At 42.3% G+C, this 24,145-nt stretch overlaps 1 protein-coding gene across 1 annotated transcript in view; it reads right to left on the reverse strand.

Moving 5' to 3' along the window:
* The window catches only part of 5-HT2A (5-hydroxytryptamine receptor 2A), a 59,405-nt gene extending 41,324 nt beyond the window's left edge, over positions 1-18,081 (reverse strand). Inside the window, exon 1 of the mRNA XM_083129738.1 lies at positions 17,917-18,081. Coding sequence (XP_082985864.1) covers positions 17,917-18,028 — 112 coding nt within the window. The 5' untranslated portion in view covers positions 18,029-18,081. The remainder of the gene's footprint in view (positions 1-17,916) is intronic.
* Between the last annotated feature and the right edge of the window lie 6,064 nt (positions 18,082-24,145).

Below are 24,145 nucleotides of genomic sequence, written 5' to 3' on the forward strand. Positions count from 1 at the left end.
GCTTGTTCGCCGGAACGAGAAATTCGCAAATAGATTACCAATTTCTCGAGAAACTTGAAACTGGCCTGCCTTATCGAATTACATAAAGGATTTCCGTAATTGATGGCTGAAGTGTGTAATGAAGACTCCCACTGGAAGTGAGAGTTAATGGATAGAGTTTCGTCCCCTGAAATATTGGAACCGGTTAACTAATCTTATTAGTAGGAGGGAATTGCTCGAACTGTGTTCCGTAGTTGTGCCTGTTTAGATATTAGTGCCGTAGGAGAACCTACACTATTACGAGGGCAGACCAATAAATAAGCTTGGAGCTGCGGTAACACTTTATGATTCGATACCCATGTTTGGTTGTTAACAGGTATTGAGGTCCATTACTTCGACTGGCCGGTTGCGTTGCACAGCCACACCACACAACTCAGCTATTTTAGTGATGCTGGGTAACCTTATGATATGAACTGTACAGCTACGTATGGCCAATGTATCAAATAGGAAAATAAATATTCTTAGAAGTCACTTCGTTTTGTTTACATTAATTTCGTTTTTGCAGTAAATAGGGAATAGTTTAAAATACTCTAGGCATTGTAGATGCTTGTATTCAGACGGGTGTTGTTGCGAAACTTAGGTGTGGTATAAACCAGGAGCGAATATTCTAGGCTAGCTAGGCTATCTGCGAAGACTGAAGTCTAGAGAATAAAATACAGGAGAAGAATCGATCGGAAACTGTAAATAATAGTATTCATATCAGTGAGATGATGATGCTGATTCTGGAGTTGGCAACCTGATTTCCTATGAGTTGGCAACCTGATTTCCTATGAGTTGGCAACCTGATTTCCTATGAGTTGGCAACCTGATTTCCTATGAGTTGGCAACCTGATTTCCTATGAGTTGGCAACCTGATTTTCTATGAGTTGGCAACCTGATTTCCTATGAGTAGGCAACCTGATTTCCTGTGAGTTGGCAACCTGATTTCTTAGGAGTTGGTAAATTTATTTCTATTCATAGCCTAGGACCACGTGACATAGTGAGATAGCTCAGATCTTGGATTCAGTATACGCCACTGGTGTAAACGTACCTGCTCCCTATGTGTCTGTTGTCCTCCGCTAAGACGTTGAATGAATGAATATTAATTAATGCACAGTTAAAACAGAACAATTTTTTCGAGTAAAATTATTGGGATAGGGACATCGAATAAATTTACCGGACCCCGGTCTCACGAAGGTTCAGATGGACTGACCTAGTGTCCCATAGCAACCTATGCCCTGCAGGCCTCTCTACATGGAAACTATAGGGGTTCATGAAAAGGGGGGAACCCCCGAAGTAGCATAACCTCTACCCGCATACATTCAGGGGTGTGCGCTTAGTGCCCTGGTGCCTTTAAAATAAACCAGGGCGTCATATCCGTGGAATTTTACGGTTCCCCCGTTTTCTTTTTTAAATTTCATAATTCAGTACAATACAATATACTGGATCGGATATTCGGGTAACCTGACCAATATACTGACTATTGTTAGTAGCTGAGTTGATAGTGGATTGTTGGATAGTGATCTAGGAGAAAAAGAAGATAAAAAAAGAAGTAATGAAAGAAGTAAGAAAGTGTATGTACTGGAAGCCAGCAAAAAAGAGAAAAATAATAAAGAAAATAATAAATTAATAATAAGTAAATTGAAAATAATAATAATAAATGAAAGGAATCTAACTGGGAATAAACATCAGTACGATTATAGGTGGTTATTATGGGTCATTGTTGATTATTAGATGTTCCTGTAATCATCAGGATAGTAGTCCTGGGGAGCTTCAGGAAGTTTAGTTAAGTGTCAATTCAATCGTGGAATATGCAGAAGGTGCATGTGAACAAGTGGTAAAAGATGATAATTTAGTCAAATTAGGTATGTTAGTTGTATGTTATCACATGAGATGTTGGTGATTGAAGTTAGCGAAAAGTTAAATTGTAGGTTATAAGGGTTCCGTGTACCCACACCGGTGACAAATTGCTCTCAAGATGTCCTTTTTCTGGATTGGCGTGGCCAGGTAAGCGGTTACGCGCCTCGCTGGCTTAGCTCGAGTTCGTTCTCGAAGACAATTAGCCGTTGACACACACACACACACCAGAACGGATTGTGTTTAAACTCTTGTCGCTGCTACTCGTAATCCAGATATTAATCTATTGATCTTGGTTATTCGGGCGTTAGGCTCTGCGGACGGGCACGCTGATTCCGTTGTGGAATCATCGCGGCGGATAATGCGGGATGATGTCATTCTCGCGTGCAAAGGTTCGAACGGGCGGGGTGCGCCTTTTTCCTTCCATTCACAGCGTAGAATCCGAGGTCGTCACTCATTGTTCCGTTCAGTCCCACCTCTACCTCCCTCGGTAAGCCCGTGAACCACACTCGATCGCTTTGTTGATCGTGGTGCATGGTGTATTGTTGCCGTTTTCATGTCCGCATTGTTGCGCCGATTCGTGCTAACGGAACATGATCGCAAATTGCTGGTATCCAGGGGTTCGATTCACAAGGAGCGAACATTTCGGTTAATCTAGCGCACGGAGTCTTTTCCTAGTATTGGACTTTGAACATACGTAGGGTGTTGCCATAAAGGACTGTAGCGTGTAGTGGATATCATTGTGATGCTGCTCGTTTAGGCCTGGTTGCGCGCCCTGCAAGAACTGGGATTTTCATCCTGTATGTATATGCAGCCATGCAGCACAGAATTGTGGTTGCTGCTCCGATTTCGGAATGTAAACAAACAAGGCAATACAAATCCCACACTACTGCACTAAATTGATTGATTGATTGATTTGTTGTTTTAAGTCCACTTTATGCACAGTAAGGCTAATTGGGGCTGGACCTACAGTTTAAAGTGGGATCCGAACCACTATGTGCCTCCACCAGGAATCGAACGCGGGACACCTTGATTACAAGGCGACGACGCTACCACTGCGCCATCGGGGAGGCACTACTGCACTAAATGAAAGAACAATGCTCGTCTTCAGTGGCGGCGATTAAGGGGGGGCGAGGGGGGAAGTTGCCCCCACTTTTCGCCACTTTTGCCCCCACACTATGCTAAATCTTATCTACAAAGGGAAATATACTGTATTTGGCCCCCGGTTGTGGCATCTTGCCCCTTCCCGGTTTTGGAACCCAATCGCCGCCACTACGCCTCCATAGGATGTCACCAGAAAGTTTTTAACGTAGCCTACAGGCAACTGAGAAAATGCTATTCGGCATGAAATCGCAGCAATAGGCCAGCCTACCAGAGATAATAAGCATTTCGATGACATAATCTTTAAGACGAACCGAGAGCACATATTGTTTTTATTCTTTGTGTGCGCGTATTGCAAATGGCACATATTGATATTTCATGGAGTGCAATAAAATTTACAATGGGGTTTATGTTGCCTTGTTTATTTACTTCGTAAACCGGAAGACCCTCCTAACGCACCCTGTATTTTCTGACTAAAGCATAGTCGGATTTTCAACACGCTAAAAACAGATTGTTTAGCCAATCAGCGCCAACCCTCTCAATGCAAATAGCTGTAGAATCATGTAGTGTAGTAGAGTGATGCACGCATGATTTGAGGGAAAGAAGTAAACGTACAGGCCATTCGGTTTAGCTTGAGCTCTGACCTTCAGCTGCGCAGACGATGCGAGAGTTCCACTGAGAGCAGAGTTGCTAACTGCCTTAACAATTACCTATATCCATAATCTGACGTCAGATCTTATTGGTAGGCGTGTTCGATACTTACTGCATTTATATATATATATATATTTAAAAAAGCGACAGTTTGAGAAGGTGATAGGATAGTTCAAGGAAAAGAATGACAGAGGATTATTTTTGTCAGTGAAACCCCCATTGATTAAGTCCCTCGGCGAAAGAGGCATCCTTCCTCTCCTCCTCTTCTTCTCCCCGGGGTGGGGGGGAGATAGTGTTACCACGAGTAAGGTGATTGTTGCGTTGCTTAGGGTGTTTTATTCAGTGGAAGCTGAGGTGAAAACTGGAATGAATATTGGAGAAAGCAAAGTGATTCATGGTCATAGTTCAGAAATTATCTAAACGTGCATAAGTTTATAAAGAAAGAAGCTGACAGCTGTCTTGCGTTGAACGTGAAACAAGTGCAAAAGCGTGTTTCCGCATCTACTGATATGTCAGTAAGTACTTTGAAACGAAAATGATCACTACAATGTAACTGGGATTAGTAATGCCTAACAAACCACGCAGATGAAAGAAATTTAAAAGTGATGTGGACAAATTTGACAAGTGTGTTATTCGTAGAACAATTAACAATTTCACTATCATGAAGGACAGCGTGCTACTTTAGATTCGTAAGTTGTTCTTTTGTTTTTTGTTTTTATGACACAACAGCGTATAGCCTTTGCCAGTTTCATGTCTAGTAGAATTGTAACTTACGCGCATTGCAACACTGCTCCTATGAGTCACGTGACGTCTTCTGCAGATGAAAACATTTTCCGCTTTGCGCATGCCAGAGCTCAGGCTAAACCGAATGCGCTGTAGCAACTTCTACCCCGAGGGCGTTTCCGCCATTGAGTGCTACGTCACTGAAACACTTTTGCGATGCACTCGCGACGCCTCTTTCTAGGCATAAAGCAAGGGGTGTCCCATCTGTTTGCTAATGATCTGAGGAAATTACCGAAAACAGATAAGAAATGCCTCGTTTTGAGGGATGAAGAAGTAGGAAGTAAACTCAGAGAAACTAGCATACGTTCGCCTTAATCTCTTCGCGGTCGAAACTAAACTTGTTCCATGTTACACGCTATTCTCCTTTGATCTATAGCGCATCAGCAGCACATGTCAGTGAATCAGTCGTGCCGGCCCTCGTGGCGTTCCTCTCCCGGGTTCAAATCCTGGCCTGGGCATGGATGTTTGTCCGTGTCCCATGAATTTCATCAAATCATAATTCATCCCCCATCTTCGCAAATTAGCCAAAAGTGTCACAAAAAGCGAAGTAAAATAAAGCAAATCAAGCAATCAACAGCGTCGTTAGCTCTGGCAACGCTGGAAGCCTATTCGCCGACGTGGTTGGTGTTCGCATTCACCTCCCCGTGCATCTGTGGGGCGAAGGCAACAGAATAATGCCTCATACTCTAGCATTGTAATGTTTCTATAGTGCACTATATGTCTTATATAGTACAATTTCCAGCAGAAAGTAGGGAGTCTGAGACAGTGCTACGTGGTGGCATTCTCACAGAAATAATTGCTTGTTTTGTACGGTTGGTAACGTCAAAACGAGTAGGCATCGACGAGAAAAACGTTGACCAATGAAGTTGTTCACACTCTCCACGCTTAGAAAGTTTGTTGATGTGCATTTTTTGTAATGTGTTGACCGTTCATAGTCGGTATTGCTTCACGAGAAGGCTCAACAAAGTTATTAACTCTCGAACGCTGTTTGTTCATCGCCGATCTGCGTACCGAGTTGTAAACAATGGAAGTAATATTAATTAATAATAACAAAAACAAACATTTGACGTTGTTTTTTTTATTATCAGAGATAGAACTCCGAGAGTCAAATTCCAAATTACCTGTTTACCTGCTGCGTAGTGGAATGATGGTAGTATGATTTGAAAAGTGTTTTTTGTGTGTTTTAGTAGTCTTAAATATCGTCGCCTTGTAATCAAAGAGTCCCGGGTTCGATACCTGGTGGAGACACATAGTGGTTCGGATTCAAGTTTAAACTGGAGGTCCAGTCCCTATTATCCTATAGTCTGTCCCAGCTAACTGTGGAGCAAAGCTGCGCATAGCGTCAGAGAAGCGAGGGAAATCGAGTGGCCTGAGCGAAGCAGTGCAGGTTGTTGGGAAGGCAGTTGCTTTCCCCCACTCCACGCAATTCCGTTCCTCTCACGTGTCCATTGGTTGAGCCATCTCGCGTCACTACTTGCGCAGAGACTTGATTTCGTTTGCCTGCTCTACAGTTAGCTGGGACAGAGTATATCTGTGCATAAAGTGGACTTCAAACTCAAACCCAGACTCCAGTCAGGCGCTTTCTAGTAACTAGTTTAGTTGCATATTCAACGGTGTTCGTACAATGCAACAATCTTAGGTTGGCAATCATGCGTTCAAGAGGATTGGTGCGAGTTCATCCCTCCCCAACCCACCACGCATCCGTCTAGCATTTGCAAAATATCTATATGTAGGAAAAGATAGCTAAGTATATATCAAGACTCTAAAACGACTAAAACTAGGTCGTCCTGGTTTTACCCCTTTGTAATTTAGGGAATCACTGTAACCTTATGTGTCAGTGTAAAAACCGTCATGAACAACCTGCGGAAAGTAAAGGAATTCCATTATAGCTTTTCTACAACTTCTCTCTCTCTCTCTCTCGCACCGTGTGTCTTGTTATATCTTACGAATATGACTTGATGTGTAATGAAGGTACTGGTGCCAGGGTATCGTCCATGGCGTAGTAGCAACGCTGTCTCCTTGAAATCCAAGTGTCCGGGTTCGATTCACGGTGAAACCAATTTGATTGCACAGTTGTGCGGATCCACTGTAATGTAAAGTCTAGGCACGGTTCTGATTGGACTGTCTGAGCATAACACAAACTTGAGTACTGGTGTCATGGAAGTAGCGTCGCTTTTCTACCACTTTTGGCTAATGGCGACGATGAGGATGAGTGGTGAGATGGAGTTGATGAAGGGACAGTCGCAAATGACGCCCATTTCCAGACCGGGATTCGAACCTGGGAATCTTGGCACCGTGATAGCCCCTCCTCGACTCATGGAAGTAGACATGCTACCACGAAACAAGCAAGTGATGAGTTTGCTCGACGAGTGGAAAAATTCTCTGCTATTATAGTGGTCAGTTTTCCCAAAAAAGTTCACGATCAGCGAACGAGATCGTTTGATTTGAAAGTGTTCATATGTTTTTTGCGTAACGTTATGTAATTCCTGGAAAAAAAAAAACATCAGTTTAGATTATTACGAGATAGATGGTTCCGCCGCATTCTACGTCAATCAAACGTCACGTGTAATGCCTTCAATATAAACTCTTCCTCCCCCTCCCCGCACATGGGGAGCCAGGAAGTTCCACCAGATCCCACATTGAGCACGTTCAATGAGTCTGCACTTCTTTCCAAGTCGCTGACTTTTTTTTGACGAGCTGCTTGTCTGCTCGAAACGGGTGGGTATCATGTGAGCTTACTCGGGAGTGCAACTAGTAACTTGGTTGGAAGGGACGAAAGAGGGAAGGGGAGGATCAAGTGGGAATCAACTCTTGCCAACCTTGGAATGGCTGTGGAATCGGTTTGAGTTGTCTGGCCTGAGCAAATGCTTTGCAGAGTTAGGAGTTGGTTCCTTGGGGAATAATCAGGATTTAAGTTTAGGAATGGCGATGTTTAGCTCCGTGTAAATCGTGTAGGGATTATGCACATTTGTGATAATTTTACTCTCCTGGATTTTGTGTTTTTTTATGTTTTTGTTGCACTTTCTTCTTTTTTAGTGCTGGTCTCTTGTTTGTCGGTGTCTGTTTCATCTCTTTACTACCTTTCCTTGTTGCTTTAGTGATTGTTCCACTCTATCGGTGCCTTGCTCCGTTCTTGTAGTGCCTACTTTCACCTGTTCAGCGTTTTTATCGCGGGTTTCCAGCCGTTCAATATCCTTCTCCCTTCTTTTAGTTCAAGTTTCTTCTTATTGTATTGCCTGATTTTACTTATGAACCCCGCATTTACTGCTCGTTTCCTTACTTTCATCATCTTCTACACGCCTTTAGTGGCCATTTACTCCCTTGTAGCGCCTTTTACCTCATTGAGAACCAGTTTCCTCCTGTTTATTGTATTTTGTCCCCATTTAGAGCTCGTTTCCTGTCTTTTAGTGTATTTTATCCCATTTAGAGCCTGTTTCCTCCCTTTTAGTGTAGTTTGTCCCTATGTACAGCCCGTTTCCTCCCTTTTAGCCTATTTTGTCCTATATAGAGCGCGTTTCCTTCCGTTTACTGTATTATGTCCCCATTTAGAGCTCCTTTCTCTTTTTTAGCGTATTTTGTCCCATTTGAAGCACGTTTCTTCCCATTTAGCGTATTTTGTTCCCACTTAGAGCCCTTTTCTTCTTTTATAGTGTATTTTGCCTCCATTTAGAGCCATTTTCTTACCTTTTAACGTATTTTGCCCCCATTTAGAACCAGTTTCTTCCCCTTTTTAGCGTATTTTGTCCCCATTTAGTGCCAGTTTATTTTTCTTGTGCGCCCCATTTAGAGTCTTCCGTCCCTTTCATCATCCGTTGCCCTGCATACAGTACTTCTTCCTACCCCTTTTGGTGGAATTTGGTTTTAATTTATCTTACTTTATCGACGTAAGCTAACACGTATTTAGTTTTGCGAAACATCTTGAGTGCGTTGTGGCAGCGGGTTTACATCCGCCCCATTCCCAACCCATTAACCCGAATGAACGAACAACGATAGGCATATCACAATACGCCCTCGAAGGACCCTGCCAGGCAGCCTGCCTCTCCTCACCGACAGGAATTCCTTGTCTGCATCTTGCCGTGTTTCGCTCTCGGGCGAAAGAATCCCCGAGGGAGCGAAGGAATGCTTCCTCCGATTCGTGTTTATTTGCAGGAGCTGTCAGCGAGGTCTCGAGTACTGAGTAACACAAACAGAGCGATCGCCGCCACCTGGCTTCTGTTCCAAAGGTCATTTCTACAACTGTGTAATAATAGCTCTCAACAAGGCGATTTATATTACGTGCTCCTGCTTCCCTGCTCTTGCATTACGGTTCGTTAAGGTACTCGAATGCCATCGTGTCTTCCACGCGGTGCATCCGGACCGTGGTGCTGATCGCATCACCTCCACAGATGACCTAGACTGTAAATGTGTGAGCCCTGGGTCCACATTCTCCTTTGCGATGTGCCTACTTTCTTCGTTATAAAACAAAGAGTTTTCGATTTAGAAAGCGTTTAATATGTAATCTTATGTGTGCTGAGTAACCATACAAATCGGATTTAAATAATAAATATTGAGGATTTAAAATAAGCTTTTACTTGCTTTGCGAAAGGAACGGGTCTTTATATACAGGGTGAGCTTAAAAGAAATATACAGTTTCAAGATTTTACAGAGACAAGAGTCTGGGAGAGTATGTCCTGAAGTTTACATGGCTAAGTTACAAATGTTCTATGTGTAACCCTTTTGTAACACAACAGATATCAATGCGCTAGTCCAGTTCTCCTCTCCCAGGACTTTTCCCCTGCACAGACAGCCAGTTTCCTCAAATTTCTTGCTACAAATGTAGATGGACTGCCTTGTGGGTGGTTGTTTGCCATACAGTAAGCAAATTCAAGCTCTCAAAGCCTTTTATACCTGGCTAGCGATGCTGACGTCACGAAATCAAACGAAAAATGGAGATCGTAAACTTGAAGACCTTCTCTATAAAACAGTACTAAATGCTTCCTGATAAAACAAACAGTTTTCGATTTAACCGTTTAATATGTCTATTTCTTTTAGGCTCACCCTGTACATATCGAGACGACCGAGAACGCGACAGACCACCTCACACACAAATTCGATTGTCCTTCACATTATCTAATGTCAGAAAGAAGGTGTAAACGTCACCTATTTTAAGTTAAAGTGTATGGTGTATTGGACCTTTAACGCACAACACGTTAAGAAAAGGCATCTAAATACCAGAACGAATCCTCACTGGAGCAAAATACACTCAATATACATACCAGGAGTCCCTACTTTGTCCTCAAGTTTGACCCAACTCTACCAGACTAAATATGTATGTATGCTTTAAAATTGGCTTGTATATTGACTGAATATGTCAGTATGTGGAGCAAACTAAGTTCACTACCACCAATGATATGTATTTTGTTTTTTTCCATGTCGCTTTTCTATCTCTTCAGGATGATCGGTGGATTCATATTAACAGAAGGAATAAACCATGTGAAACCTCCATGCTGTACCCAGAATTCGAATTTTGGACCTATCTTTATCAGGGTGAAATGGTAACCTTTACGCCACCGAAAGTAGAGTTAGTAGCAGTGCTAAAAAAATCCATTTTGGCTTATTCGTTTGAATGTGTTGGTGATACCGAGTATAAATTATAGAAAGTGGAGGAGAGGATCCCCTTAACCCGGCCTAATGTGCTATAATATTCAGCCAAGGGGATACTGTGAGGCCTTGAAGGCATCAACTCTTCGTAGCCCAAGGGTGAATTGCTAATTGGGTCGAAATTATTGTTGGTAACTGTCAATAACCAGAAACACTTCACCATGAATGCCTGTGGAACGACTGGGTTGTTGAGACAGAATTTAGTATTGTTGGGCAATTGTCGAAGCTTAGTATAATCTACACCCTTGGTTTTTCATCTATATTTCCCCTTGGTTTGTACGGGTATTGGGGGAAGGGGGTGTTTCCCTGCTAGGAAGGTGTTCTCTATGTTAATCACAATTGATGAGGATGAATAATGATAAATGAATAGATGTTTTGGCCCGATGTATCGAGCCCGGGACCGCTTGCTTACAAGCCGACGACATTGCCAGTACGCCATCGAGCCTCCATTCATGTTCATCTTCGCGATTAGCCAGAAGTGACAGGCAGCGAAGTAATCAATCAATCAAAACCACTCCGCCATCGGGGAAGCCCCTACATGATTATGCCTCGCACGCGTCATAACTAGGGAAAGGAACTTCAGGTAAATAAATGTTTTTTCTGCGATAAGATAGAGACCCTCATTTTTGCCAAAATTCTGATCATAGCCTTATATGTCAACACAGCAAATTTTATTTTACATAAAAACACATATTTTCCAGTTTTCCGTATGTAAATACATATTTTGCGAATTTTCATTTTAAATACATAAAATCGCTCATTGACTTCATCTACCTCGAAATCCTCGAAGGAAAAATGTTTATTCTCCGCACCTCTTTCATAGCGAGAGTGCTAGGTTTGTTTTGTCTTTGAACACCCTCGCTGGCAGACTTCTGGCACCTCGCCTACGATCCTATTGGGAGAAAATAGCTGTAAGTAGCTGGGGCTGGCTACACGTAACGATAGCAAGGCTTTTTAATGAAGCAATGCAGCTATTGTGGCCAGAAGGCATAAAATTTGACAATGTTCTCTTGACAGATGCTGCAGCTTACATGCAGTGGTCTTGCCGTTAGCTACCCCAAAATGGTGCACGTTACATGTGTGGCTCATGCGTTGCATAGAATATGTGAAAAGATAAGAGCTCTTTATCCCAATGTCGATAAACTGGTTTCAAATGGGAAGAAAGTTTTTATCAAGTCGCCTAGAAGAATAGACATTTTTAAACAAAAATGTCCTGAGGTTCCCCTTCCCCCTACACCTGTAGTAACGCGATGGGGCACTTGGTTGGATGCAGATGTTATGCCCAGAACTTTGAAAAAATTGTATCTGTTGTAAATGATCTCGACAAAGAAGAATTCTGCAAGAACTGTTGATGAAGTCCTCCTTAAAAGTCGAATTGGCATACATCACAACAAACCTGTCCATTCTCTCTAATTCCATACGAAAGCTTGAATCGTCCGCGAACACTTTGGCAGCTTCCATTGGTGAAGTCCGTACAGTAGAAACGAAACTGAAAGAACTCACTGGATTTAAATGTCTAAATGTACAGAATTTTTGGGGAAAAACCAAGGTTTTCAAACATTGTGCCAAATTGCATGTGTTTTGGAAGGAGGTGAAGTAGAGGAAGAGGAAGCTTTGGAAAACTTCAGTGTTAGTGACATTTCGTGATTCAAATATGCAAGAATTGTTTCTTGTGACGTGGAGCGATCATTCTCACAATATAAGATGCTTTGTAGAGATAATCGTCACAGATTTACAATGGAGAATTTGGAAAAAAACTATGGTGATCCACTGCAACTCTTCCAAAAAATAGCTCGCTAAGAGATAATCATTTAGAAACTAATTTCAGGTGTTTAAAATGCATGTTATAGTTTGTTTTTGTTACCAAATGTTTTTATTTTTGTCACATATTTTCCTGTTTTTATCACATATTTTCAACATTTATGACACATAAAAAATAAATATTTCTGAGTTTTTTAGCACATAAAGTTCCGTTCCCTAGTCATAACTCTTCACTTGTAGCTAATTTTCATGAAGCACCGCCGGCCTACAAGGTTGCTAAGTGTCTGATAATGGAAGATGTCCAAACGAAGGATGCAGACATTTGGCCCTTGCAATATTACATAAGTCTGCCGAGAAGGTGCTAAGCCGGAAGTGTGCAATTTCTTCCACTAGCAGAATTCGTGCCAAATAATAGGGGAAGAGTTATATATTGCTGACCTCATAACAGCAGAAGGCGTGATTGCTTAACGTTGTAAGCCCAGCATTCAAAGTTGTTTTCGCTTTGTGATGTTCGAAAGCTTTCCGTTAATTGCACTTCGGATGCTGTTTGTCGATAGAGCCCCTGATTGATTCAGATTTTCACTGCGCGTTGTTAATCGTCTGCGGCTTTTTCTCGAATCACAGAGGAATTATTGGAATTTTTCAGTCGGTGCGCGCTCACATGCATCAATACAGCACCTATTGTAATTCGATATTTCCCTACAATAGCCACATCAAGCTCGATTCTTACGTAGGATCACAAATTTCGAGGCCCGTGCTTTCATTGCTAATCTATTGTTATTGTTATTATTATAGTAATTATTATTGTAAATTATAACTTGTTAATTGTTTACAAAATCGAAGCGACTCGATGGCGCGTTAAGTGATGACATTCGATCTCGGCACTGAAGTCCCCATTTTCGAGTCCCGGCCTGAACATAGCTGTTGTCGATGAGTGCCTCTTCATCAGTTTCATTTCATCACCACTCATCCTCATCGTTACCATTAGCAAGAAAGTGGAGGGAAGGGACGCTGAATAACAAGAATTACAAATATCTGGAGAGTGGCACATGGAGCTTATTTTTTAATGAAAGTAAACCGGTAAATTAATTATTTGAGTCATGATTTAAGTATTTGTAAACAAAATTATGAAGTAGCAAAATAATTAAGAAATTAATTGTTAACAAATAGAAAATATGCATTGCCTGTTGAAAGGTAAAGACGTTTTAATGAAATATTCTGATTGTATTTCATATTTTCTCTTGTAGTCTCGGTAACCAAAGTTATTGAGTTGTCGACTCAAGGTCTTATAACAAAAAATTCATGGCAATTATCCGATGTGAGATTTCCTTCGTGCTACAAATTCCCACCTACCAGTCCCGGAACTAATACAGACTGCTGCATTATGAGCAAGTATAATGTGAATCCGCAGGTGGTATTTTGAACTTTCCTCAAGCCTTTTGAAGCATCTCCAACGGGGAAGATGTCCGTTTAAGATGCTTTCTCCACTTATATCACGTTCCTCTCGGTCCGGTCGAGCTATTTCTTCACTCCTGTCCTGTATGTCCGGTGTGCTTTCAAGGGAGACGGATTTCCATATGCGAGGGAATGTGAGCTCCGGTGATGTGTAAAGAGATAACATGCTTCCGTTCGTAACCGAGTTGGCTTCACTGAACATATTGATGTTTGCAGAAGGAATCCAAATCCTCTGAAGGAGAAGGAGAGGGGATATTTTTGTAAACTGGCAAAAGAGGCAACAAAGGTATATGTTTTCGTGTTTTTTTTGTCTTAAGTGTTTGTAGTGGAGCTGTGTTACCGTTCTAGTCCACATTCGAACGCCAGTCCGGTATCTTTGACACAGCTCGAGAGGAAGTCGACCAGACGCATGTCTGGTTTCGAGTCAGTACCTTTCACTGCGATGTTATACTCCCAAGGTCCCCACATTGTATGAAAGAAATAGCACAATACAATAACACAACCCAGCAAAGATAACGCAACCTCACGTTAAGAAATAGCAACATCTCATTTACTCCACGTGCAGTTGACAAGTAGTCAGTTCCTAAAAGGGGGACAGTATTGGTGGGAAATGTTTGAGGGAAGTATTTACTGGCCTCCACGTGGACGTCACAATGGTTGTCAGAGGGAAACTGATGTTTCGGAACTTCTTTGAAGTAAAGTGGGGTTCTAATAAGGACTGGGAACATCCTGACTCGGCCGAATTCCGGGATGGTGCCGAGAAGAACTTGTAAAAATCGAGACACAAGAACGACATCGGGCACTTGGAGACTTGACAGGCCAACGAGGCTCTGCGCCCAGGCTCACAGCCATTGATTCATTTATCTGTATTTCGATGCACCAAAAGTGGCAGTTTGTGTTGTTGGAGTTGCAAATTGCACAATGCGTATTTGTATCAACTGACAGAGTTCAGGTTCCATGTGTAGATTTTATATCTCGGATATACGATTGGGCTTTAGATAATGTATTTATTACTTTTAGTGTTGATAATTTATCTCTACTTGATTAGTGCTAATCCAGACAGATTTTCTTTTAACCGGTATTCCTGATCCCTGTACATCTTTTCTCGTGATAAAGGGTAGTCCCCTTATGTTGATGGTGTCAAATACCTACATGATAACGTGTCAAGAATTTCAACTCCAATCAAATTAGACTACCAAGCTAAGCAGAACTGTGACGCGTAACCGGAAACAGGAGCAATTTTATTTCGTCTAATAAGTAACAGCATGTTCCAGCCGGAAAGGTCATTTTGACGCGCTGCGAGGCCACAGGTCCCAGGTTCGAATCGTGGGTAAGCCAGGGAGAGTAATTTATTCACGCACCCTTACAGACCCCTAAATACGAACTTACACGCCCCCCTCCATTTCGATGGAAAGGTTGGGATAAATTTCTGTCCACCGCTACTTTAATTACTTTTTTATTCTACATCCTGTGTTGTTTTAAGTAATGAAACTATGTTGGTTCGAAGCAGGCATTGTTCTCTGCTAATTGACGTCATTATTTCAATACTTTTTTATTCTACATCCTGTGTTGTTTTAAGTAATGAAACTATGTTGGTTCGAAGCAGGCATTGTTCTCTGCTTATTGACGTCATTATTTCAATTCATTGTCATCACAATGTGCAATACAGTCGCGATTAACCCGAAGGATAGGAAAGCGACATAAAATAATCGCAATGGATGAGAAAGCGGCATAAAGTAACATAAAGGAAACGCTCAATGAAATAACCGAAATAGAAATAAAGACGATATTAAATAACCAAAGCATAAATATAGGGGACGTAAAATAACCTATATGGAAATATATGCGACGTGAAATAACGTACATGGAAATATATGCGACGTAAAATAACCTACATGGAAATAAATGCAACGTAAAATAACCTTCATGGAAATAAATGCGACTTACAATAACCTACATGGAAATAAATGTCACGTAAAATAGCCAAAATAGGAATATAGGGGACGTAAAACAACCTAATAGGATATAAATGCAACGTAAAATAACCTACATATAAATAAATTTGACGTAAAATAACCTTCACGGGAATTAATGCATGTGGAATAACCGAAATAGAAATAAAGACGACGTAAAATAACAGGGACAGACATAGAGAAAGAAGTCGAATGTTCCTTGTTTCGGTCAGTGGTTTCCACGTGTTACCGTGCACCTTTATTTTAATGCATTTAGTTTTTCCCAAGATAATTTTCTATCGCCAGCTTATATAATAGTTAAATCCCGTCACCCCAGCCACATTTCCAGAATACGATTACGTTGTACCATTTTGTGCTTTATGATTTACGGCCTTGTTGGTACATAATAGGCTATAAAACAACGTATGCGTATCCATTTCAATAATGGGGAAGTTCCAACCCTGTCATCTGCATTTCCATGCTACGAATACGAATGACCGTCTTTATGGGGTACTTGCTCAACATAAAGTGCAAGGTGGGTAGTTTTTTTAATGGTTGTTCTGGCATACACATACTTGTAACGCCTGAAAAGTCGCAACGCGCGGTTGATACGTCTAACAACGAGAAGTATCCTATCCCCCCCCCCCCAAATGCTTTGAAATATCGTTCAACGAAATTGAAAACGTAAGTCTTGTGTAAACGTGTAAGATTAAAGGACCAACTGCTATTCAGTTTCACGTACACCTGTTGAAGGGTATTATGGAACTGATCGTATGACTGAAATACGTATAAGCGTCACATTCAGTTGTTTCAAAAATTTGCGCGCTTCTATAGTGGAGAATGATTAAAAACAGTCAGTTTTTTATTATTTTTTTTTTAATCTCGTTTGAGGTAGAGACCCGTCACATTGCTGATGTTTCTATTCAAAATAAATCTTTTGGTATTAAAATAAGAGAGAGATATATTTCTCCCATGTACGTTGCACTACGCTATGAAATCTGTGGGCGATGAAAATTTATTGATTGATTTTGTTTATTTTACTTCGCTTTTCGACCACTTTTGGCTAATCGTGAAGACGAGGTTGAGTGTTGAATAAATTTATGAAGGGACACACAAATAATTCTCATGTTCAGACCTAGATTCGAACCCTGGATCCCTGGCGTCGTAGCGCGCTGTGCTGTAATCGGTGCTGGTGTTCCCCCGAGCCTCCTTTGCCCAGGGACCTATTGGAGTGTGTGAGTGAGCTTATGTAGCGACATGGACGGAAAAATTCCCACCTAATTTTCATTTATCCCGACGAACCATCTTTCGCGTGGCAGTCAGACGCTGCACCGACTTCCGCACGCGTGGTCTTACTCAACATTCATAGAGTGCCTCTTCTGTATTTTGCTATGACACTGACAATATCTGGTTCGTTTTCCCTCAAGAGCAATAAATTATCCGATTAGCCTCTGTGCATAAACCAGGCTTGACAACATCCGCTGATATTACTTGCCCGTGTAGCTTTCAGAAAGCCAGTCATAGCTTACTACCTCCATATGAAGTTTAAGTAGCCATGATAAATTGGAACTATAAGATTTATGGGGAGGGGCCGTGAGTGCGTACGCCCCCGGTCTTATCAGTACAGTCCCCTACCACCTGATAACAGGAAAAAGGGGTCGCGACTCACCTGGAATTGTGCGTGAATTTTTCTCCGTAGACGTGAGAAATTGCAACTGTTACCTCCAAATCCCATTGAATTCTCGTATATGTTTAGTTTAGCTTGTTTTTAACAAGGAAGGAAAAGAAACTTGTGTGCGTTTACTTTGTTAGTGTCCTTTGCAAAACACACTACTATCTGACAGACGGCAGATTATTGCAAGATAAGCTATCTTGAAGTTGAGCAGGTAAATTTGAATTTGTAATACCTACAATTAACATTTGACTTGTTTGTAGATGAATTTCGAGTCTAGGTATGTGATATGGCAAATGAAAACTCCGCATCTTAAATTAAATATTTTAAATATATATACCGTTTCATTGAATGAAATTAGATTTTTTTGATACATTGGAGTCACACAAACCCTTTATATTGTTAATATATTCGTATGTGTATGTGTGTGGATGGTGAGAGGTGGTAATACGTAAGGTTGAAATAGAGAACACATCTTCATGTACCCTTGAATTTTTAGAAAGTTCGCCTTGAAAACCGGGAATTATACATGAATTTTATCATGGTCCTGGAGTGGCCACCCTGGAAAAGATATATAAATAAGTGCAGTTTTAGACGAAATATTTTTTTTTTATGCTGCATTGTGTAATTAACATATTAAATGGGTCTTCACCATAGAAAATATCCCCATTCATTCTTTTTTGCGTCGTCACGTAGAAAGGGGTTCATTTGTTATTAGTTTATCTACGAACGTATACGTTTTGTTTTTATATATTTGAGGAAAACATTAAGGTTGTTGTTATCCTTACTTTGTTTTATTTTTGGGGGTGCATTTATTGTAATCGCGCTCATTGGTCCGTGAAACCGTATTGATTTTCAATATCGTTTTGTCGAAGCACAGAAAATTTAGTTTGCGCTTATCCGCCACGCTGCCTGTTGCTGCTACTGTAATGAAATGCATGTTAGTACCGGAGTAAGACAATAGAGGGCCTGTCCATGTATGCGGGCTTTCGTTTATCTTAGATTGTACGTCTTGTGAAAACTCACCTAAGAAGCCTGGTATAGCACCGAAAGGCATGACGAATAAGCTAACCAGCAGATCCGCAATGGCGAGCGACAACAAGAAGTAGTTGGTGAGATTCTGAAGGCGACGTTCCATGCATACCGCAAGGCAGACGAGGATGTTGCCCACGCCTCCCGCTATGATGAACACCACCACGAACAAGAACGTCCAGTCGTAGGTCGGGTCGAGAGGTCCCTGCCCGTCCCACGACGTCGACGCGTTGGCACTGGCATTGCCGGTCAGGGAGTAGTTGGTCCACGGCGAGGATAAGTTGGCACCGTCCAGGTAGTCCAAGGCGTCGAGGTACGTTGCGTTGCATCGCAGAACGCACAAGAGCGTGTCCGTCACGTTGCACGCAGTTGCGTTGTCGCCGGGTTCGTTCCAGTCGCACCGCTGCTCCGTGCAGTGTAAGGAAAGGTCTTGCGTGCACCCTTGTAGGTTGACGACCTGCACGGTCGCTTCGGGGATCCTGACCCACGTGAGGAAGTTCGGCCAGCACAGCGCGACGTCCGGAACGGTCAGGCAGGTCTTGCACAAGGAACCGTAGCACGTGTACGGGACGCCTTCGTCGAGGGAACCCGCGCAATCCAGGCCAGGCCCGTCGCTCGGGGACCAGCCGGGGCAATCGGACCCGTCCACGGATCCGTCGGCGAACCTGCACAACACACTGCCACCTGTCGGGGGTGAGGCGACCCGTTCCTCTTCCATCTAGGGCATTGTCACTCGCGCACATGCACTGCAACACTCGCACACCCGCCACTTTCCTCTTCCTTCGCTATATCCATCACTGTATTCTCTCGCGTAGAAACACACGCACGAAAACTTTTTTATTATTGTTGTTGCTTCTCCCGAAGTATTCCGAGCGCTCCGGTAACACCGCGGATGCTTCTATGCCATCGTTTGCCGCGGCCGTATCTCTGCTTGTCCCCGCGCGCTTGTCGGGGAACGTCACGTGTCTCGCGCAGTCTCAACTCGGTCGGAACGTGGGACAGCCCGTCAGGATTTCCAACCGCTACCGTTTTATCCAAGTTTAGAGACTGACACGCGACAATCTTTCTGGAAACGCAAAACGTGATGAAAGTTTTTAGCGTTGGAAAAGGGTATTTTGTATTTGCGTTGAAAGCTTTTATGAGAGCTCGGAGGTCAATTCTGTGAAACCGACCTCCATTTCCACAGCATGCTATGAAGTCTATGGTCCTTTGTTCGAATCTTCTGTTAGCACTTTTCTTTCTTCACCTAATCACCACGACATGCATAAATGTTGGATCCTCATGACTGCAGGCCTCACAATCAGGAAGACTTGTAAAGTCTAGTCTAGCCATGAGAGTGACGATCTCTCCACTCCACAAAGCAACCTTGTCCAGATCGGGACTTGAACCCGGAACCTTCCCTAGTGATATTGTCGGTCGACTATTGAACGTGTTCAGCCATAGGAGCGACTACTATGTTCGAGTCTTAGGATGTCATGAACGTTCCATTGTGTTATCCTCAAATGTTTTATCAATTCATCCTCGTTTCCGCGATTAACCCGCACAGGCATAAATGCGACCAATCAAAATAAACCATACGGATAGATTATTTTCATGGCTAACTACTCCCAAGAATGTTACTTCGTTTTCTTTGCATTTGGTTCTTTAACGTCGCTTTTCTTCTTAGCTTAGGTTTATCGCGGCGATGAGAGTGAGTAATGAATAGATGAAAACCCTTGTCATGGGACTCGGACCCAGAACCTTGGAGAAAATTTGTTTTGAGTGCACTTCGTGCTCAGATAGTTTAATCGGTACTGGACAGACATTTTAAACTTACACCCGAAACACTGTGCAATATACCTTCACAAGATATCCAACCGTGTTCCCTTGATTGATCACCTCACTACTTGATCGCAGATGCCACAGAAGCCTCGAGTTGAGCACACTATGCAGTCGGACACCAAAGTTGCTCCCAAGGAAGCTACAGCTCAGTCTCATTCCACACATCTTCGAATGCCATAATGACTAGAGTTTTTGCGCTCACTATAACAACCCTGTAGGATGCTTTGCGTAACGCATGCGCCACAAACTGTTAGGCTACACTGGATCTATAAATGAGCAATTTAGCAAAGGAGAAACGTAAATCATTTGGCTACGCAAGACACCTACAGCCAGTATAGTGCACAATATGTTCTGTATCTTGTCGTTTTGTTTTGCGATCGTCTCTTGCTCGATTCATTTTTTCGTCGCTATTTGCCAGATGTGGAAGAAAAGGCTACGTAAACTAATCGCAAACCAAGAAGTACGATATCAAATTGACGTTAATTACAAGTTACAAGACGCTTTTTCAGTTCGCAGTATCTACCTCATTCAATTAGTGGCTGTATGTTATTTATTCCGCGTCCCTTTCAGAATGAAAACAAATTGTTTGAAGTTCCTAAATTTAACAAATAGTTATAAAATTACTTTGAAAGTCTACTAAAATGCACAGCTAATAAAAAATTTCAGATGGCGTTTTGGTAGCTAGCTACATCCCTTGTAATCAACGGGTCCCACTTCATACTGTAGATTCAGCTCCGATTAATCCAGCAAAAAATGGATTTAAGAGAAAAGTTCGTTAAACTTTTGCACCGGAGAATTGCTTCTGCGTAGTGATATTTGCCAGACACGGTTGGCAACACTGCGCGCAGTGGCTGCAACCGAGAGCTTTAGTCACCACCGGCCCGAAAGATTCCGTTTGACGTGAGCTGAATGAAAATCGGCCCGTAATTGATTTCGGTCCGCCTGGTAAATCACAGAATATGTTCCCAATATAGCAGTCTCCTCGATAAACCACTCCTGCGCGGGGCCCCATAAATTATTTCTGTAATTGAATCCCTGCCCAGCGCCTTTGTGGGAATCTTGTCCGAGCCTCCGGAGTAGCGCGGCTTGATCTCCTCTGTCCTCGTGAATCACGGCCAGCGGTGGTCCAGAGGAGAAAAGAACTTTCCTATCAGTGTCACACCTTACCCGCTGACCCCGTTTGTCTTCCAGTCCTCTCCGGAATATCATGTTACTACCATCGTATACAAGTCAAACATGTAAAAGGATTATTGCTACAGCCTACGGAGGGGGAAAGTCCACGGTAGGCGAAGGGGTTGGTAGTCCACTTCTGTCCATTCGGGTTTCATCACTCCAGATTAATACATAGTTCTGTTCACTGCTTACCGTCCCACTGCCATGCCCATGGGCAGGGTCGGCGTGTGTGTGGGGGGAGGGCATCCCACCCCCACTTTTTGCCTCGCATTGTGGCCTCTTAAGGCTCTTCTGGATCTTTGGCCGCCGCCAGGGCTGCTGTTTTCAAATTTTCCTCTCCTTTCCAAAAACTGCTATGATATTCCAAAATCTGAAAGACACATCAGTTTAGTTAGTTCGTTGGTTGATTTGGTGTTTTAAGTCCACTTTATGCACAGTAAGGCCAATCGGGACTGGACCTACAGTTTAAAGTTGGATCCAAACCACTGTGTGCCTCCACCGGGTATGAACCCGGGACCCCTTGATTAGAACTGAAGCATTGACGTGAATTTTCGTGTGGTTTGCTCCCGGTTATCTAGATATTCTCAATAGTTTAATAAGACTTCCGTCTGCGGCCGAGCCTTAATGCTAAGCTTTGTCTACCAAGCGAAAGTAAACAGTTCTCATCCCTTCAGCTTTGGCACCCAATCGTCGCCACTGACCATGAGGTGTAGGTGCATAAGGTTCGCTAATTTCGAAATGCGCTCTAATGTTGAGTTTTTGTTTTTAAGTCCACTTTATGCACAGATAGGCTAATCTGAACTGGACCTACAGTTTAATGTGGGATCCGAACCACTATATTCCTCCACCGGGACTTCTTGATCACAAGGCGAGGACGTTACCACTGCTTCATCGAGGAGACCGCTCTAATGTTGAACAGAGCCTACGTTGTATTGTAGGCAGGTGCAAATGACCCTTTTAAGTATATTGTTAATCTAAACTGTACTGAAAATACCAAAAAAGTTTGTTCTTTCCCGCATATTTCTTATGCAGAGTGAGCATGGTTTTGGTGTTTTTGGGTCTAGTATATTCTTCTTCAACCTTTATTTGCGTTCCTGTCTACCATGCAGCGCCATTAAGTCGAACTCCGTGGCGGAGTGGTTAGCACCATGGTGGAATGACACCATGGGTTAGCACAACACGATACGACGCCAGTGGTCCCGGGGGTTCTGGTACGGACCTGGGCATGGATGTTCTTTGTGAGTATTCCTTCATCAATTTCATATAATCATCATTAAACTTCATCGTCGCGATTAGCCATTTCAGCTTCCTTTTACTGCAATCACATTGTTTAATATAATTATATGCGATGCTCTGGCACTTTTATGTGCACAGAAGTGTAACAAATTACTTGAAGACCAAATGTAAGTTAAAACTGTTTGAATGCAGGAATTGCCTGTGTGAACAATGATAAGACAGCGTCGCATCATGGTGGAGACAGCGATGTTCTAGACATCTCTGCGGGGTCAACGATCCCAATCTCTTCCGAGACCGGAGACGTTGATTCATGTCCGAATGAAATTTTGGCAAGCATTTTAGGATAGAACATCCTGTATGTCCTGTAAATAGTGAAGTGTATATTGGAGCTGTTCTGCGCCCATATTGGTCAGCATAAATGGATAACAGTAAATATTTGTTTTGTTGTTGGATTTAGCTGTTCAGCGAAGGTCCCATCCGATAGCTCTTGCACTCTCGTGAAATGCTCGTTCGTTGGTGTGGCAATTGCCAAACTGACTGGAAACAATTTTAATGAGGTAATCGTGGAAATTGGGTTGCGGCAATCAAGGAACTTTTATAAATTGCCTACTCATTTCGTTTGTCCACTCTCCCTTTTTTTTATGTGCGTGCAGGAACGGGGAGAGGGGTGGGGGTCGTTTCCCGGTCACTGCAGTCACACGACGCCTCGTTCTGTCCTTACGAGTATTTCTGGGAAGCTGATTGGGAGTTGCGCAGCAGCATGTCGTTACCTCATTTTGAGAAACTTTGTGGGTGGTGGAGGAAGGAACAGGGTGTTTCCAAAGTTGCGCCCACCACTTTGATCGCAACCATGAAAACTGCAAGAGAAATTGGCAGATATCCAGTGGACATCCATGAGAGGTTTCATTCATATGCTGTGGATAATTTTTTGGGCATGTTTTGGATATCTGTACTGAGTTGCTCACGCGCACGAGACTCCACGTGGACGTTTTTATTTTATTGTTATATGTTGTGGATTGGACAGCCAAAGCTTGATATCTAACGGATGTCTCGGGTTCGAATCTCGCCCTGAACGTGGGTGTTCTCTGTAAATGTCCCTTCATCGTATCATCTCTCATCTTCACAATTAGCCAAAAGTGGCAGAAAGGTGAGGTAAAATAAACCAAATCAATCAACTAATGTATGTCGTGAAATGGATACCTAATGGACGTCCAATGGATATCCAATTCATGTTTCTTGGGTTTTGTGCAGTAATTGTGGGTAGTCGACCGGATGTAGTTTTGCCCACGAGACGAGACATGTTCCGTCTCGTCTCGTCTCGAAAACGAGGCTTTTTAAGAATTCGAGACGAGACAGACCATCTGTCTCGTCTCGGAAGTCTCGAAAAAGTACAAACAAAATAATTATTCACTTGCAAATAATTATTTTCTCGGGATAAGGTATTTTTGTATGAAACCCAAATCAGCGTGTATTACATCCAAAAAAGGCTATCCTACTTATTTTTAACACTCTCTCGAAATCCAGCATTACTTAATTTTCAATGTATTCAAGCTTAATAATTTTGTTTTAATAGTACTCCAGATTCAAGTACATTACTAAAAAACCGATTCAGATATCTATTTGTACAAATATTGTAATAAGAGAACTGTTCTCGATAATTTCTTTGAGTGAGAAATTTATGAAAATATTGCAAACCTTACGAAGAAATTTGCGAGCTTTGTTTGCTTTTCCATATTAATGAATTTATTTGCTTATACTTAAAACAGCTGGAATGTTTTTAACGCTCCCAAAGTAAAAAAAAACAACTACTGCTACAACGCGTAAGCTAAGGGAGGCATACAATAACTGTTATCGTCACAACACGATATAGTCCTGTAAGGAATTAGAGAAATTCCACATAAAATTGTGTCATCTATGGAACTGACCAAAAGCAAGGTCTGTAATCTGTCTTGCTGTTTATAATACCTTCCCCACATCTCGCGGTCAGGAACTA

This window comes from Lepisma saccharinum, chromosome 10, assembly GCF_977018435.1.
Source record: "Lepisma saccharinum chromosome 10, izLepSacc3.1, whole genome shotgun sequence".
Lineage (NCBI taxonomy): Eukaryota > Metazoa > Arthropoda > Insecta > Zygentoma > Lepismatidae > Lepisma > Lepisma saccharinum.